Source organism: Ursus arctos, unplaced genomic scaffold, assembly GCF_023065955.2.
Source record: "Ursus arctos isolate Adak ecotype North America unplaced genomic scaffold, UrsArc2.0 scaffold_18, whole genome shotgun sequence".
Lineage (NCBI taxonomy): Eukaryota > Metazoa > Chordata > Mammalia > Carnivora > Ursidae > Ursus > Ursus arctos.
In genome coordinates this window covers 47,029,073-47,047,601 of record NW_026622852.1, presented here as the reverse complement: position 1 = coordinate 47,047,601, position 18,529 = coordinate 47,029,073, and the positions used below count along the sequence as shown (strand labels likewise).

The 18,529-nt window shown below is 43.2% G+C and overlaps 1 protein-coding gene across 10 annotated transcripts in view; it reads left to right on the top strand.

The window, feature by feature from the left end:
- The window catches only part of CDK5RAP2 (CDK5 regulatory subunit associated protein 2), a 161,664-nt gene that overhangs the window by 17,341 nt on the left and 125,794 nt on the right, over nt 1-18,529 (top strand). For 7 of the 10 annotated variants that reach the window (XM_026513859.4, XM_048223047.2, XM_026513864.4 and 4 more), the window contains exons 4-5: nt 11,013-11,123; nt 14,601-14,677. In XM_026513859.4, coding sequence (XP_026369644.3) covers nt 11,013-11,123; nt 14,601-14,677 — 188 coding nt within the window. Of the gene's footprint in view, nt 1-1,374; nt 2,546-11,012; nt 11,124-12,286; nt 12,388-14,600; nt 14,678-18,529 lie in introns of those variants that run through there. The other 3 variants (XM_044389553.3, XM_057313724.1, XM_026513860.4) reach the window with 3 other exon arrangements.

Genomic DNA, 18,529 nt, shown 5'->3' with positions numbered 1-18,529 from the left:
CATGTTCTGAGATTAGGTCCTTTGGGTAAGTTCTGTGGCTCTTGTCTCACACCCACCTGCCCTGAGGTGCTAGTGTTCTTGTATCCGGGCCCTTAGTTCTTTTTGTTGGCAATTCCTGGTTTCAGCTGAGGCAGTTGGTCAAATTTAGTGTTTTAATCTAGGAGGTTTGCATCGCTAGATTCGTTCTGTGACCTCTCGGTGGTGAGTTACTTGTTACCAGAGAAGAGCCCCTCCCCGCCCCACTGGTGCTGCCCGGGAAGCTTAGCTAGCACCATGGTTTACAGGTACGGCATGGACTGGAGAGTGACCAGAATGGGGCTTTAGGTCTTGCTCTGCCACTAACTGACCTACGAGCTTGGTTAAGCTGCTTCCAGAAGCCCTCTGTAAAGTGGGGCCAGTACTGTCTTGGAATCAGAGTGGTCCTGAGGGTTTGGGAAGCACCTGACTGGATGCCTGGCACATGGTGGGTAGACAAATGTTGGTGTGTCCACTCTAATCTGAGGACTCGGTTTATTACAGCCAACTCCCTCGGTTCTAGGGACATTGCTAGGCCCCAGCAGTGTCCAGATTCTTCTGCTCCATCTGTGAAGTTTCTTTGACCTTGGAATGAAATCCTTAACTTCTCACCATGGTCCGTGAGACCCTGCCCTGTGTGATGGGCTCGTCCGTCGGTGCTGAGGTCAGCACATGCGTCTCTCCCTCACCCCCTGTGCTCGGGCCGCATGGGCTGCTCTCACTAACCCACATGGGTAGGGCCTTCTCATGTGCTCCTCCCTCTGCCTGGAATCCCCTTTCTCCCTCTCCTTGAATGGCAGGCCCCTCGACCTTCATGTCTCAGCTTTAATGTGACCTCGTTAGAGAGGCCATCCCCAACTCCTTCCCCAACTCACTGGAGACCCCCATTATTCTCTCTGATAGCAGGCACTCAGCACCCGGCCTTTTCTACTATGGATCTTACAAGTGTTTGTAATTATGTGTTTTATTTATGTACTTGCTTAACGTTTGTCTCTTCTACTCTATCCCTGGTTCTCGGCACGAAACCTAATGGGATGGTGGGCGCTTGATAAATGCTTGTTGGCTAAATGAATGTATGACCTTGTATAAGAAGCTAGATCTGTACGTTTTGGTTGCCTTGTCTGTGACACGGGAAAAGGATTTCTGTCTCATGCGGTTGCGATGCAGATGAAGTGGTGGACGCCAGGGACAGCTCGGCGCAGCAGGCCTTCAGTACACGGGACCGGCTGCTGTCGTTGAGATGGTGGCTGAGACCCCGTAGTTGAAGGGGGGTGGAGCTTGTAATCGGGGTGGGGGCATGCATGCTGGGGTCCAGGGTTATAGGAGAGCAAGCAGTAATACAGCCAGGTGAGGCTAAGAAGGGAGAAGAAGGGGTGTAATTGGAACAAGGCAAAAGACCAAGAACCGTGAGGGAGGCAGGTCAGTGGACGTGGTTGAGGACAGTCTATAGCTGGCAGAGTGGGGGTTGTGGCTGCTGTCCGTGGTGCTGGCTGTGTTCCAGATGGGCCTTGCCAGCACCAAGGGCCTTGGGACTCAGGTTTGGCTTCTGGCTGGTGGGCTCTCTGGTCATTTCTGTTAAGTGCAGGGTTCATCAGTGCTTTGGCTCGTCCTTGGCCTCCTACTTATCAGATTGAATGCTGTATGTTCTCACACCTCTGCACGTCCTGCTCGTGCCCTCCAGAACCTGGCCAGGTGGCAGGCCGGGCAGTATAAATTTTTACAATCTTTTTGAAGGCCATTTGGAAAGAGATTTTGATAGTCATAAAAATAGTATTACTCTTGAGCCCAGTAATCTGTTTTGGGGAAATTCGTCCTGGGGAAACAACCCAGTGGAAGGAAAAAGCTCTGTGTGTAAAGCTGTTTGTTGTCACATTGTGTACCATTGTGAAAAATTGGGAACAAGAGAATTATATTTTACATTTGTTATCTCTTTGTCTTGCAACAAGTTCCTGAGGACGTTGTTTCACAGATGAGGTTGGAGAGATCAGATGACTTGCCCGTGAGCTTGGTGTGTTGAGAAACTAAAAGAAGGCAAAGTTAAATCTGGTCTTTTTGATCGGAAAGCCTGTCCGCTTTCCACGAGACCCACCGAGTCCATAAATGCTCGGTATAGGAATGGCTAAATAGTTGGCTGTGAGCCAGTTCAGTGGGACCTAGGGCAGTCATCTCACCTGACCACGATGCATAATTCTGCAACAACATGGAAAATATGTAAGATAGAACACTAGGCTGAAAAGAACATAAAAAGATTGGTTTCGTAATGTAGTTATATTCCAAGTGTTGTTTGGGGCTCAGTTTTTAAATTCTGCTATGGCTACAGTATTGTTTGTGAATAAACAGATGTTTGCCTAGTAACCGTTTTCGTGATTTGAGGACACGAGGGAGAGTATTGGAATCCAAAATTGATTCCAAAATGTCCTCATTTTACGAACCTCGCTTAGCTGCTGCTGGCAGAATGATCTCATGTGTAGCACTGTTGAGCAGAGGTGAACTTTGGGCAGCAGGAGGTCATGGTTTCTGTGATGTCTAGGTGAGTGGTCTAACAGTTTTTGGACTTTCAAAGAGCATAAAACAACTGATGATGGCCCGAAGATCTGTTTGTCGAGGGCTTGAGTGAGACATGGATTCCTTTGAAAGCTATACTCTATTTCCTGCCTGCCAGGTGCTGTAACTCCTGTCATTGTCATGACATTCCTGTGAGGTAACTGATTTTTATCCTTATTTTATAGATGAGCCAACAGTGGCTCAAAGATGTTAAATAATTTCCCCAAGGTCACATGGCTCGCAAGTGGTGGCACTGGGAGTTCTATTTCCGGTGACCCCAGGGCCCTTGCTCTTCGCCCTTGCTGCCTTGAGTCCAAAGATGATCTGGTGGGGAGAGCTTCAGCTTCGGGGGCCCAGGTTCTCACAAGCCACTGAAACTGATCTCCAGAGTTAGGTGCCTTGCTTAGATTTCAGTAGAGGGGGGCCTGGTTGGAGTTGCCCTGATTCTTTTTTATGTTGTTGGTTTTTGTTGTTCTTCCCTTCCTGATGGAGCTCTAAGCCAGGCAAGTCTTTTAACAGGGAGTGGGAGTGGGAGGAAGCCAGAGTGACAGCAGCTCCTTCAGAGTCTGTCCTGCTGCTGAGCCGTAGCCTTTCTCCAGCTTTGGAAAGCACCTCCCGTAATCACGTTGGACTGTTCCCATTTCAGATGACCGCAGTTCCACAACAGTCCTGGGGCTCCAGGGGCCGGGATGGGGCAAAGTACAGCTCGTGTAGTAGCTTACGTTTCAGCATTAAGTTTCTAAGTCGTATTTGGTGGGTTTTATTTTGGGGGTATTTGTTCCTACTATATGGTAAGTTATTTTCAGTGTTTCCAGCTCAAGGTTTTTTTTTTTTTTTTCCTTCTTATTGAATCTGATTCTCTTAAAGGGAAAAATACAAATGAGAAGAATATTAATATATTTTAAATTCTTATGTTGTGCTAGGCACAATACCAAAAATTCTAACTAATTTCTTTTAATCCTATAATCAGTCTCTGAGATATGTATTCCTTTAATCTATAAAAAGGAATCGAGGCACACAGAAGAATGAACTTGACTAAGGTCTTACACCTAGTAGGTGGTCTGGACTGTATTCATTCATCCGTCTGTTCACTCAGCTAACAGGTGCTGATGGAGCATCCACTGTGTTCCGGGTACCGTGCTAACACCTCAAGGGAAACAGCCATGAACAGATAGATAGTGTCCCTGTCCTCCAGAAGTGGAATGTAGTCATATCATCAGTGTGATAATAAATAATAATATGTCTACAAAGGAGTACAGATTGTGAAAAGTTCTAGCAAGAAAATTAAGAGTTATGTGTTCAGGAGTGACTTGGTGGAGGTCCCAGAGATGGGGGCCCCTTTCAGTTGGGTAGTGAGAACGAGCCTCTGAGCTGAGATGGAGAGCATGGGACCGAAGCAGCCACCAGTGCCCCCGGCAGACGGGCTTGGTGTATTTGAGGACCAGAAAGGAGGCCAGTGAGGTGGGAACATGGTGTGTGAGGGACAGGATGATAATGAAGCTGGAGAGGAGGGCGGGGGCCAGATCAGACAACTGTCTGTGCCCATGGCAGGGAGTTCAATTCTTAGAGTGATGGTCAAAAATCAGTGATGTGATGGGAACCAGATCTGAATCTAAAGCCCCTGGGACTCTCCTTGCATCACATTGCCTTCAAGAAATTCTTTTTCTTGAGAGAGAGAGAGTGAGCGCAAGTGAGTGGGGGGAGGGCAGATGGAGAGGGAGAGAGAGAGAGAATCTTAAGCAGACTCCCCACTGAGCATGGAGCCCGACATGGGGCTCGATCCCACAATGCCCAGATCATGACCTGAGCCAAAACCAAGAGTTGGACCCTCAACTGACCAAGCCACGCAGGTGCCCCAAGAAATTCTTGTGTGTCCATCCAGCCTACCAGGCAGCCATTGAGTATTTAGTGGCTGTCTCTTACGTGTCAGACCAGAATGTACAAGGTAAGCGTGGCTCCCAATCTCCTGGAGATGGCTTGGTTAGAAAAGCAGGGTACCCGCTGGTACAGTGCGGTGTGAGAATTTGCTATTGTAAAGAAAGCAGAGGGTCTGTGGAAACATTTAGAAGGGTCTCCAGTCCAGTGATGGGGCTAGTCAGAGAAAACCTTACGAGGGAAGTGGTATTAAGCGGAGAATGGGGCTGGTGTTGTTGTGGGAAAGATGGTGCCTGTGTTTCATTGTGTTCACTTGGGCCTGTCTGGAGTTGGTATTAACCTTGTCAAGGCTGATTTACCTTTCTCTTGTTTTGTTTAAAACTCCTTTACCTATAAATAGGACAAATATTCTTTCAAGTGTTGTTCAGAATTGTAGTGGTGGGTACAGTGCACGTATTCTAAGCAACCTCCATAAATATTTTATTGGTAGCTGAGTAATAGAATAAGGTTGCTCTTTATAGGAAGCATCTGGTGGAGTAGACTTTTTTGTTTGAATGAATGTTTTATGTGCTGTTTCCTTAGAACACTTAAAGGGAGGCCTTAATGAACTTAACGATTGTTTCTTGTGCTGTTCTTGTTAGCGACAAAACTGAGAACTTAAGTATTAACAAGAGGGCCAAGGACAGACAGTTTGATGCAGAGTCTGCTTAGCGTTTTCTTTTATCCAGTCCTAAAAATATGTTCATTGGAAAGTATTATATGCTCTTACCAATTATTTTTTAAAATGATGGAACACCACTCCCCCCCACCCCCCACCGTGGGGCTGTATTAACATTCAAGTACAGCTATCACCTATTTTACTATATTCCACTTTAGTTCTTTTTAAATCAACTTTATTGAGATATAATTAAGATGAACAAAATTCACCAGTTTTAAGTGTTGGATTAGTTGTGACAAATGTGTACTCCCTTGTAAGATGTCATAATCTATATCTATATTAATAAAATATATTTAAACTTTTATTTTATTATATATAAATATGTAATATATATTTATAATATATAACATAACTATAAATTATATAAATATAATTTATATATTAATTTTTTTTCGTATATGTGTGTATAGTTCTAGGCTCATGTAACCATCACCACAGTTAGAATACAGAACATTCCATAATGCCAAAAAATTCCCATGTGTTGTCTCTTTGTGGTCAAACCCTCTCTTCACCCCAAACCTCTGGCAACTAATGCTCTGGTCTCAGTCCCTATAATTTTGTTTTTTCCAGATGTCTTATAAATGGCATCACACAGTAATGTAATCTTTTGAGGCTGACTTCTTTCCCTTACCGTAAGGTCTTGGAAGTTCATTCATGCTGTTGTGTGTGTCATAGTTATCGAGTATTAGTCCGTCATATAGATGTACACTTTATATATTCGCCCTTTGAAGAACATTTGGGTTCTTTCCAGATTTTGGTGGTTCTTATTTAAGCTGTAGTAAACATTCGTGTACAGGTTTTTGGGTGAATGTAGGTTTTCATTCCTCTAGGGTAAATACCCAGGACTGGAATTGCTGAGTCATATGGTAAGTGGAGGTTTTTTTTTTTTTGGGGTTAAGAAACTGCCAGGCTGTTATGCAGAGTGGTTGTGCCATTTTGCATTCCCGTCACCAGACTATGAGGATTCCATTTGCTCCACATCCTCATCAGCATTTGATATTCTCAATTCAAACGAATTTTTTTAGCCATTCCAGTAGGTACTAAAACTCGTTGCAGTTTTAATTTCTGTTTTCCTAATGACTTAAGATGTTGAAAATCTTTCCTTGTGATTATTTGTCATCTATATTCTTCTGTGAAGTTCCTTTGAAAAATTTTGGCCTATTTTTTTTTTAATTGGATGGTTTTCTTATAATTACATTTTGGGAGTTCTTTATGTATTCTAGATACAGTTCCTATGTTGGATTTGTGATTTGCATATATTTTCTCCCAGTAGATAGCTTGTCTAATCATTTTCTTAACATTATTTTTCAAAGCAAATATTTTAAATTCTGACGAAGCCCAGTTTATTGATCAAAAAAAATTTTTTAAATGGATCATGGCTTTGGGGTTATAGGTGAGAACTCTGCCTAGCTCTAGGTCCCCAGGATTTCCCCCTGTCTGTTCTTCTAAAAGTTAGGTAATTTTATATTTTACATTTAGATCTGTGATCTAATTTGTGTTAACTCTTGTTTAAGGTATGTAGGTTGAGGCTCATTGTTTTGTAAATAGATGTCTAATCATTAGATCAGGTTTATTATTTTGTAGATAGATGTCTAGTCGTTCCCACGGCATTTGTTGAAAATGAAAAGACTATTCTTTCTCCATTGAATTGTATTTGCACTGTGAAAATTAATAAAAGGAAAACCTTGTTTAGAATGGAGTTGGAGGCCAGCAGAGGGAGCTTTCAGCCCTGTCACTTGTCAGTCTCAGAGCCGGCAGGAGGAGAGGGTCCTTGCTCCTAGATAGTACTTTACTATCCCAGCAGGAGGTATCTTTTTTTTTTTCCCATTTATTTTTATTATATGTTAGTCACCATACAGTACATCAGATAAAGGGCTGGTATGCAAGATCTATAAAGAACTTCTCAAAACCCAAAAAACAAATAATCAAATAAAAAAATGGGCAAAAGATATGAACAGACACTTTTTCAATGAAGGCATATGAATGGAAAGAAGGTTTCTTATTCCCCTGGCAACAGCCCATCCAATGGGAGACTGTCATCCAGTGAGAAGCCACCATACTTCCAGCTCCCAGTTTACCCCAGTGCCGTTCCTGACGTCCCCCTTTCCTGTGTAAAACAACATTTCTTGCCTTTGTTCTCTGACTGGCCTTTGGTTTTGCCATAGCTTGCTTGTCTTGGATTGCAGTTCTCTGCTATTCCTGAGTAAACCCATCTTTGCTGGCAGAAGAACTGCCAGTTTTATTTTTAAGGTTAAGAGCAGCTTCGTCAAAAATCAATTAGCTGTAATTGTATGGGTCTATTTATGTAATCTGCTTGAATGAATTCTTTTTCAAAGTTGTTTTCACCCATCCAGCTCTTTTACTGTTCCATATAAATTTTATAATCAGCTTGTTTCTTCCTACAAGAAATCCTCTGGGCATTTTGATTGGGATTATGTCAAATCTATAGATCAGTTTGGAGAGAATTGACATCTTTATTATATTATCTTTCGGTCCATGAATTGGTAAGTCTCTTCACTTATTTAGGTTCCTGATTTTCTTCAGCATTTTGTGGTTTTGAGCATACATAATGTTTTACTAGTTTTATATTTATATATATTTATAAAATATATATTTATAATATATATAAATATATAAATGAATATATTGTTTACATTTTTTGGAGGTATTGTAAAATGGTATTTAAAAAGTTTCAGTTTCCAATTGTTGCTAGTTTATCGAAATATGCTTGATATTTGCATATTGACTTTGCTAAACTCATGAATTCTGGGATCTTTTTTGTAGATTCCTTGCGATCTTCTACATAGATAATCATATTATCTTCAGATAAGGATGGGTTTTATTTCTACCTTTCCAAACTGTATTCCTTTTTTCCTTTTCCCCTTGCTTTATTGCACTGTCTATGACTTCAAATGCAATGTTGAATGGGAATTGTGAGAGTGGATATCCTTTCCTTATTCCCAGTGTTAGGGGAATAGCATTTTTCATCTTTAATTAGATATGTTGTTTGTAAATGTATGAGTTCTTTGTAGATACCCTTTAGCAGATTAAGGAAGTTTCCTTTAATTCCTAGTTTGCTGAGTATTTATCTTGAGTGGCTGTTGGGTTTTGTCAGATGCTTTTTTTGCATGTGTTGATACGATTATATTTTTTTCTTCTTAGTTTTTTAGTCTGGTGGATTACATGGATTGACTTTTGAATGTGGAATTAGCCTTACATTCCTGGGATAAATCCCAGTCATGATGTATTAATCTGTTTTTTCAATTTGCTAAAATTTAGTTGAGGATTTTCCATCTATATTCACGAGTGACTTAGTTTATAGTTTTCTTGTAATATTTTTGTATGATTTTGGTATTGGGGTAATGTTGCCCTCATAAAATGAAGTGGGGAAGTTCCCTTACCTTCTGTTTTCTGGAAGAGATTGTGTAGAAATGGTGTTATTTCTTCTTTAAATATTTGGTAGAAATTGCTACTGAAATCGTCTTGTTTCGGAATTGTCTTTTCTGGAGGGGTTTTAATTACAAATTCAATATTAAAAATAGTTACAAGACTATTCTGGTTATCTATTGCTTCTTTGGTGAATTTTGATAATTTGTGCTTTTCACGGAATTGTGTTATTTCCTCTAAGTTGTCCAGTTTATGTGCATAAAGTTGTATGCATTATTCTCTTACTGTCCCTTTAATTGCTGTGGGCTCTGTAGTGATAACCTCTCTTTTGTTCTTTGATATTGGTAACTTATGTCTTCTCTTTTTTTTTCTTTACCAGTCTTGCCAGAGTGTATCAATTTCATCAATCATTTGAAAGAACCATCTTTTTAAATAGGTTTTTTCTGTTGTTTTTCTGCTTTCCATTCTATTGTTTTCTGCTTTTATGTTTAGTATATCTGTCATTTTGCTTGCTTTGGGTTTATTTTGCTCTTCTTATATCTTCTTAAGGTAGAAGCTTAGATTGTGGATTTGAAAACTTTCTTGTTTTCTAACGTATTTAATGGTGTAAATATCCCCCAATCACCACTTTAACTGCAACGTACAAATTTTTATATATTTGCATTTTCACTTAATTCAAAATATCTTCTGATTTCCTTTGAGACTTCCTCTCTGACCCCTGGATTGTTTAGAAATGTGTTAATTTCTAAGTATTTGGAGATTTTCCAATTTCTTTCTGTTATTGATTTCTAGCTTAAGTTTATTATGGTCAGAGAACATGGTTTGATTTCAGTTCTTTTAAATCTGTTAAGGTTTGTTTTATGACCCATGATGTCTATGGGCATATCCATGAACAAGCAAAGCGAATCTATGGAAAAGTTGCAAAATAGCCCAACAACGAATCATATATTCTACATCTAGATTCATCAATTAATATTTTGCTACATTTCCTATTTTTTCTGTCCCTCCGCAACTCATTAGAGAGTTAATTGCAGACATCATGACAACATCCTTAAGTGCGTAGCATGTGTCTCTTACTTAGGACATTCTCTTGCAAATTCATAATACTGTTACTTAATACCAAGTTGTTATTTAGATTCCCCCACTTATCCTCATGGGACTTTTTTTTTTAAAATTCAGGATTTATTGTATGTTTTCATCACACTTAGTAAGCATGCCTCTGTTACTTCCATTTATTAAGAAGAGTTCCCAAACCATTTTTGCCTTAAGATTGTTGTTAAGATTTTTGAAGAGTTCAGTCCTGTTATTTTGCAATTTCCTTTTATTTGGATTTGTCTGGTGGACTCCTTGATCAGGTACAGGCTAGAAGTTGTGGGCAGGAACATTTTAAATGAAGTCGTTTGCTTTCAGTGATTTATTTCGGGAGGCACGGCATGTCAGTTTGTCCCACCACTGGTGATAGTTGATATAGTCCCTTGATTTAGGTGGTGTCTACCGGATTTCTAAATTGTGGTGGTACCAGGGCGCCTGGGTGGCTCGGGCGCCTGGGTGGCTCAGTCTGTTAAGCATCCGACTCTTGATTTCGGCTTAGGTCATGATCTCGGGGTCATGGGATTGAGCCCAGTGTCAGGCTCTGTGCTCAGCAGGGAGTCTGCTTGAGATTCTCTCTCTCGCTTTCCCTCCTCCCTGTCCTCATGCATGTGCATGCTCTCTCTCTCTCAAATAAGTACATTTTATTTATTTTTTTATTTTTTTAAAAGATTTTATTTATTTATTTGACAGAGAAACAGCCAGTGAGAGAGGGAACACAGCAGGGGGAGTGGGAGGGGAAGAAGCAGGCTCATAGCGGAGGAGCCTGATGTGGGGCTCGATCCCAGGACTCTGGGATCACACCCTGAGCCGAAGGCAGACGCTTAATGACTGAGACACCCAGGCGCCCCTCAAATAAGTACATTTTAAAATAAATAAATAAATAGTAATGGTAGCTTTTCCTTTTGTAATTAATAAGCCATCTGTGGGGTCATATCTTGAAGCTGGGTGAATATCATGTTCTCCAGTGATCTTTTATCTAATGCTTTTAGCACTGCCGATTCCTACCCGAATCAGTTATTACCTTAGTGGTTGTATAATGGTGGTTTTCTGCTCTTTTTATTCTTCTTCATTTATTAACTGGATGTCTTTTGTAAAGAAGAGATTTGCCTCTTACTTTCCTTCCATTTTCTTTCTTTCCTTACTTATTATCAGTGTGGAGACATCAGTTCTTTCCTCAGTCAGTATCATTGCGGTGCTCAGCTTGTCTTAAATTTGGCTACTGAGAACCACTTAATCTTGGGTTGGTACAATTGCAGCAGATGGAAGTTTTCTGTAGTATTTAACATTTCAGTCCATTCGTAGCCGTAGGAGCTATGGGGATTAATGTAGGTACCACGCTTTAGGCCTTGCTTTCGATAACCCTTCTGTGCTTATTTTCCAGCAAATCACTGAATTGAAGAAAGAAAACTTTAATCTAAAGCTCCGCATCTATTTCCTGGAGGAAAGAATGCAACAGGAATTTGATGGCCCCACCGAACACGTCTATAAAACTGTGAGGTCCCACTTGTCACTGCCACCCCCGCTGTCTTTGCTCATAGTCCTTCCCAGCAGAAATTTGATTAATATTTGTTCTCAGAGTTAGCCTGAATAGACAGAGCTGTTTCATTTAATTTGAATTGATTATGGGCAACATAAAGACAATAGGGTGACCTTAATATTAAGGAAAGAGATACAAGATTAATTTTAAGGGAATCTTTTCTCTCGTTTTAAAATCCGAATTCTGATTTACTGTCTTTATTTCCATTGCCTTTTCTTAATTCTTTATAATTTAGACAAAAGCAGTGAAGTGGTGGGATGTCTTTGGAATTGCGGATTCCATGTAACTACTGTTACCAACTAGGTCGTGTGACCGTAGGCAGGTCCCCTCAGCGCTCTGGGCTTGCCTGCAGAGGGAAGTGATAATCCCTCTGTCACAGAATTGTTTGTGTGGATTAAAATGAGATGACCGATGAAGAGCCCCAGCACACAGTCTGCGCTTGACAATTGTCATCATTGTCTTACCGAGCTTCCCTTGGCAGTGCGGAGTTAGGATGTCAGTTTTCCGTGCTGTGACTCTTCTGGATTCCTTGTGTGCTTGTTTGTAACTGTCAGAAAAACGTCTGTTCCCATCTGAAGTCTTGACCTGGGGGGCTCTGCCTGAAAGTGGAAAACAGAAGTTGGCTTTCTTGAAAAGACTTGAATATGAACCATATTTCTGTGCCCAGTTTTTGGTTTTCTCCAGGAGATTAGCCCTTGGCCTGGGAATTATTCCATCTTTTCTGTTCTGAAGTTTGCACCAGTGGAAACTTTTGAAGGGAGAAAAGGACCTCTCCTTGAGTCTCAGCAGATGAACTTAAATGGATTTGTCTTGAAGAGGGATTTTATTGTACTTCTGAGCCTTTTCAGGAATTGAAAAGCCCCCTTGTCCCTTAAGACAGTTTTTTTTTTTTTTCCTTTAGTGTGGGGGTGGAAAGACAATGACAATGTCCCCCTTTCTAGAAGGGAGTAAAGGTGCAATCACAGTTTGGAGGAAAAACCAATAGCCTAAAATATTTTATATGTATGTACGGTTACATACTTCTAGGGCAATCAGGAGCCAAAGCGTGTTAACGTCTTGCTGTGTGTCAGGCACTGTGCTGGGCATTTGTACATTCATCATCTTATTTTAATTGTCAGGACAGCCCTGTGCAGTGGAGATTATCCTCATCTTACGAAGAGGACACTGAAGTTCAGGGAAGATCAGTAACTTGCTTGATGTCACATAGCTGCTCTGAGAGGTGGATTTTGAATGCAGGCCTGCTGACCTCATCGTCCTATGCTGTTTAGCTTTTTTTCTTTTTATACAGTCTGATTAGATGACTTGATTTAATTGTACTTTTATTTCAAGGTTTTGGATAAGTACATGGCTCAAAATTCAAAAAGCATCAAGGGAACACACACAAGACTTTCATCCACGCTGCCTCCTAGTTCCCCAGATCTAACCGATACTATTAATCATTTATGCAGAGGAGTTTTATGTATATACAAGCAAGTGTGTGTGTGTGTGTGTGTGTGTGTGTGTTTGTATAAACCCCCTTTTTACATAAATGCAGGCACGTTCTGTTCTGCATTTTTCTCTAACAATATCCTGGATATCTTTCCTTAATAGTGGTTTAAGACCTTCTTCGTTCTTTTTTATAATGATATTCCATTTTCAGCTCTCTTGTGTCTTGATTTTTGGTTTGGAAACTAATTATCGCATGTATAAGTTTATAACTGGAGGGACTGGGCTTGAGAAAAACAGCCTAGTGGACACATGAGCCCTCCATCCTTTTAGATTCCTGGGTTAGGGTGCCAGTTACTTCGTCAGAAAGTGGTTTAGACTATCTGGTGTCAGTTCCCACACAGAAACTCTCTGCCCTTCCTAGAGCAGAGAAGGAATCCTTTGTTTGAAGGGTTTTCACAAAACCAGTTAAAGACCGATGCACTGGCCTGCAGTGTCCTTTATGCAAAGATCAACTTCTTTTAGAAAGAGTTTGGCCTCACAGATGACTTGTTTCGTTCCTGTTGTTGACGGTGACGAAAGTGTTGAGCCCTGTCTGCTAGGCTCTTCTCGTCTGTTAGCTCATTTGCTCTTCACATCCCTTATGTCAGGTGCGCTTGTGTTGTTCATCTGATGTTTGAGTGGCCCGAGAGGAGAAACTCTGCTTTCTTCCTTCCTGGACTTGTGCTTCCAAGGATGACTACAGGCTGGTGCTCCCAGTTTCGTGTTTGATGCTAGCGTGAAACCAGGGCCTGGGTCTGCCTTGTTTACTACGGTGTCCCCAGGGCTGAGCCCCACGTGTGATTGCTGTGTATCTGTGACGTGGCAGAAGGAACACATGAGCAGCCGCTGACTTACGACAGTTTCCTCCTGGTAAAGAGAGGAGGCAGAATTTGAACCCTTGTCCTCGTGAACGGATTGGTTTTCATTCTGGCTGACTTTTCATTCTGGGGTCCTCATTCGTCCCAGGGCTGCTTGGCCGAAAGGTGGAAGGCGTATCCCCCCAGATTGTAAATTTTACTGGAAATGGGATTTTTATTTAAAATGGTACACATGTATTATGGAGTAGAATGTAAAACTGGCGTGAATTATGAAAGCAGGAGTAAGATTTCAGAGAAATTCTGGGTTTATAGCAGTCCCGTGCAAACGACACACTCAGACCGCAGTCTCCTACTTGAGTTCATTGAATATTCTGTCTGGGTTACACTTGTGGACCAGTTTGGGAAGCCCATCACTGCCCCACCATCTCACATTGCAGTCCGTTTGCTGGAGATTCTGTCTTTGGGTTCTCACGTGAGTTAGCAGCCCAAGGCCATGTGTGACTGCCTTCATTCCGATCGGCTGAGAGGAGGGTGGCTGGGTGGAGCACACCATGGTGTCCCTTACAGACAGCTTGCCCCCAGCAGTTGTGGCTCTTTTGTAAGAGCCCTGAGATTTTCCACTGAAACGAGACGGGCAGTGATGTGGCCTCCCACTTACCCATCCACTTGTTGTGTGGTTTTTTTTGTGTGTGTGTGTGTGTTTTTTGAAGCTGTAACACGTTCCCACTGCTACAGCCACCACATGCATGATTGTAAACAACCAGAAGTAATTGCCTCGGAATGGCAAAAGCAAACTGCAGAATTGCTTGTAAATTTGCTTGGCGGAGGGCAAACAATTTTTAAATCAGCCTCACTTGTATGACATTTATGCCTCGATGTTTGAATGCGCTGGCTGTTAGATGCTTGGGAAATTTACATAATTGTTCCAAGTCTTGAGAAATCCAGGGCTTTCTTTTGAGACCACCAGTGTTTAATAATTCCCTTCTCCTTGTGCCCCGAGGCTAATGAGGTTTTGAATCTAGCATCTGCCTATTATAAGCATCGTGTAAGTTAGTCTGTGCTGAAAGTTGTTTCCCTGCCGCAGACCAGACGTTCGTGTGTTCTGTGTTTTACATTGTTTCTTTTCTTTCCTGATCTTGACTGGAAGAACATCGAACTCAAGGTGGAAGTAGAGAGTCTGAAGCGGGAGCTCCAGGAGAGAGAGCAGCTGCTCATCAAAGCCTCGTGAGTACCTGTCATCCTGTCACAAGCTCGCAGGGCACCTGCGGTCCCGGTAGTGGAGGCTGGGTGGGGCAGTAAAACTCAGCCTTGTGCTTTCTAAGCCAGTTGGCTCCCGCTGGGCCCTGAGGATGCCAAGGAGGTGTTCATTTTTATTTAATTGTTTCTCAACAAACTTGAAGTGTAATATACTTAACGGGGAAAGCGATCCCATCTTAAGGGGACAGCGTGACGACTTTTCACTAAGCAAACACAGCTCGTGGGGCCACAGCCCAGATCAGAAACCAGAACATCACCAGTGCCCTCAGGAGTCCCCTTTGTGCTCCCAGAACTTAGCCGTCTCCACCAAGATAACCCCTGTGCCGACCACCGATAGCAGCGTTGCCTGGTTCTGCCCATTTCTGAACTTTGTGGGCATGGACTCGGACACTACGCACGCATCCTTTTGTGTCTGGCCTCCTTTCCTCAGTGCTGTGTTTGCGCGGTCCATCCATGTCCCCAATTCTAGTGGTAGCTCATTCGTTTTCATCGCTGTGAAAGCCCTAGGGGCTCACAGGGGTCCTGAGGGGCTCCTGTAGTGAGTGAGGCTGGGGGGTAGAGGGGAGGGCTTTATTCAGAGGAACTCGTTTCTGTGTCTGGTCGGTGCATTGCGGTTTCTTGTCATATTTTGTTTCAAGGAGATGTTTAAAATGCATTTGAAAACTATTATTTTAGCTAATCACAGAATTAATTTAAATATTTATTGCACAATAAGGCCAGTTTAGAGAATACAGTTCGTGACTCGATTGGTTATCCATTCATTCGTAAACACTTAGCATGTAATTGTGCCATGGACTGCTGCACTGGACTAGGTTCCTGGGGATGCAGTGGTCATCCAGGCAGACACATGGGGCTTGTGTTCTAGAAGGGGCGATGGCGATAGAATACTTGGAATGATAAACCTATGGCTACAAAGCGGGAGAAGAGCCGTGAGAAAGATAAGAGCGGTGAGTGCTGATCGAGCAGGAGCAGACCTGCGAGTAGAGATGTGTGGTGAGGAAGGGGCCCTGAGGACGTGGCGCTCAGGTGAGACCTGGGGAGCCCGCAGGAATTAACTGGTGCGCATGCAGGTCTGGGGAAATGTGGGGAGTCTGGGGCATCTCCCTCTTGTCCTGGAGGGTCTTGAGGCCACAGCAGAGATCATCCCAAGATAAATGGAAAGCAGGCATGGGTTTTGAGCAGCGGACCATCGGAGTCTAGTTTTGTAGAGGTCCCTGTGGATGCTGAGTGGGAAGTGATTGTCGACAGAGCACAAAGGGAGGCGGGGAGACCAGTTAGGAGGCTAGTCTAGGAGTTTAGGTGAGAGACTAGTGATGGAGATGGAAGGGTGGGTTAGAAAGACATTTGGTGAGCAGAATCAACAGGGCTTGATCATGGATGGGAAGGGGGATGTCACGGATGACTCCTAGATTAGGGCTAAAGATCATGAGCTCTGTTTTTAAGAATGTTCACAGCGACTTGACTGCTGCGGCTTTCTCTCCGCCAGCTCTTTATCCCACACACAGCTCACAGATGCTAAAGATGTTCTAGCGTTACCACGGCTGACCACTTGTGCCACCTGTCCCCTCCCCGTCCAGATGCCTTCCCTGGTCCTTGCCTGACATGGAGGCTCGTGGTGACTCGCACAGGGCTGCCTGGAGCCCGCATTTCACTGTCCTCACAAGCTTCTCTGGCACAGAGTCACACTCCCATACGTGCGCAGCACTTGATTGTCTGTCTTTATTTATTTATTTTTATCTTTTTTTGGAGGGGAGGGGAAGACCAGAGAGAGAGGGAGAGAGAGAATCTCAAGCAGGTTCCACGCCCAGCTCGGAGCCTGACGCGGGGCTCAATCTCACAACCCTGAGATCGTGACCTGAGCTGAAATCAAGAGTCAGACACTGAACCGACTGAGGCACCCAGGGGCCCCAGCACTTTATAGTTGATAAAACACTCTTACATCCGTGTGCATGCCATCATTCTCCTGGGAGCTGGGCAAAGCTTAAAGAAGACCTCAGTTTAGAGAGTGGGGGATTTAGGCCTGGAGAAGGGAAGGGCCATGATGCACACTGCTTTAGCAGGTGATCAAAGCTGGGATTCGAACACGAGCCCCTAACTTCTGGTCCAGCATTGGTTTCGTGTTCTTTTCTTATTCTCCTGTGTGTGATTCTTGTTTCTCCAACATGACTCCATCTCCTCTAAAGCCAAGACAAGAGCCTTTTCTCTGTCAGCGGAACGTAGGGCTTCTCAGCCGTTCCTCCTTTGTGGGGCCTTTGTGCGCCTTGCCTGCCGTAGGACAAACACAGTGTCTACCACATCCCTGCGAAATGTGCCTTTCCCTTTATCCTAACTGCCCAGCACCTCCAAGCGCATGTGTGGTACATTCTTGTGGTGGAAAAATAACCTTTATTAATGCCCTCAACTTCCTTTTACACTTTTATGGTGGTTGTTTTTATGGGGGGGGGCAGGGGTGGGTGGGAGATAATGCGACCTGTCACAGGAAAAGTCCCTGCTTTCTCTCAAGAACTATAATTAGAATGGAAAGAATCAAGAGGAAGTGTTGACAGTTAAAAGGGGTAGCAGGGGTGGTATTTATAGACGGGTTTTTTTTGTATCAGGGGAAGGCCGGATCAGACCACTTTGTCCCACCCTTGCCTCGCCTTAGGTCTTACTCTCTATTGTGTCTGTTGGCCCAGGTTCTATAAGGAGAGACAGGGTAGGGGGAGTGAACTGGCATTTATTGAGATCCTACTTTGCCCCAGACCCTGTGCCAGGCACTTGACATGCTTTATCAATTTCACAACAATGACGTGAGGCGGCCGGTATTCCCATTTGAGTGCGGAGAAAACTGGGCCTCGGAGGAGTTGGGGGCCCTGCTCAGGTTGGACACAGAGCTGGGATGGGTCTGGCTCTGGAGCCCACTCTGCCTTGCTGTGGAGTAAACATGGATGTGTGCTGGCTTTTCATTGTTATATTTATCAGTTACTATGAGGGACATTAAAAACAAAAGCCGACATATTGTCGGGAGTAAATTTTATCTCTGTAGCTTTAAAACACAAACAAAAATAATAATTCCATTAGTAGAGGAAAATTGCACCATACTGCTGAGTATAAATTTTATTGCTACAGTAACTGTAAAATACAAAGATGATAAATGAAAAGTTGGAACATTTATTATTGGGAATATATTTTATTGGTATAACTAAAATGCAAACAAACTGAATAATACCAGTACTTGTTAAAAATTGTAGTCTGCCTCTTGACAACATATATGATTCTGACTATAAAACACCAAGGTTCGATCTGGGCCGATAGGAAGGAGACGGTCGTTGGGGTGCAGGTCGGTGGGGGGGGGGGGCTGGAAGGAACCATTCCCTAGAGGAGGCTCTGTAAAGCTTAGAAGACTTGCAGTGGTTATTGGGAATTCGGGGCTGGAAACATCCCATATCCAAGGCTTGGGAAGAAAAGCCTCTAGTGTGGAATTTTTTCAGCCACATGTAAGACCTGTTGAGGAGTGATAGAAATGACTGGATCCCTGTGAACTCCGGATGGCACGGATCGAGAGATGAGCTGAGGGGGTGGGGGCCGAGGATGTTTCGCGGCGTTAGTCAGGAAGTGGCCGTGGTGGCCTTAGTTCTGGCCAGAGGATGACCTGTTCTTAGCTCCGAGGGGTAGACTGAGGCCTCTCACAGCATCGCAGCAGTGGCTGTGGTGGCCTCTGGGACAGCAGGCGGCACTCGGATGGGAGAGGAAGGGGCACTGTGCTGTAGCCACCGCTGTGTTAGCACAGAATTCTCAGAGGTGGTCATGTCACTCTTCAGCTGAGGAGACTGACATGTA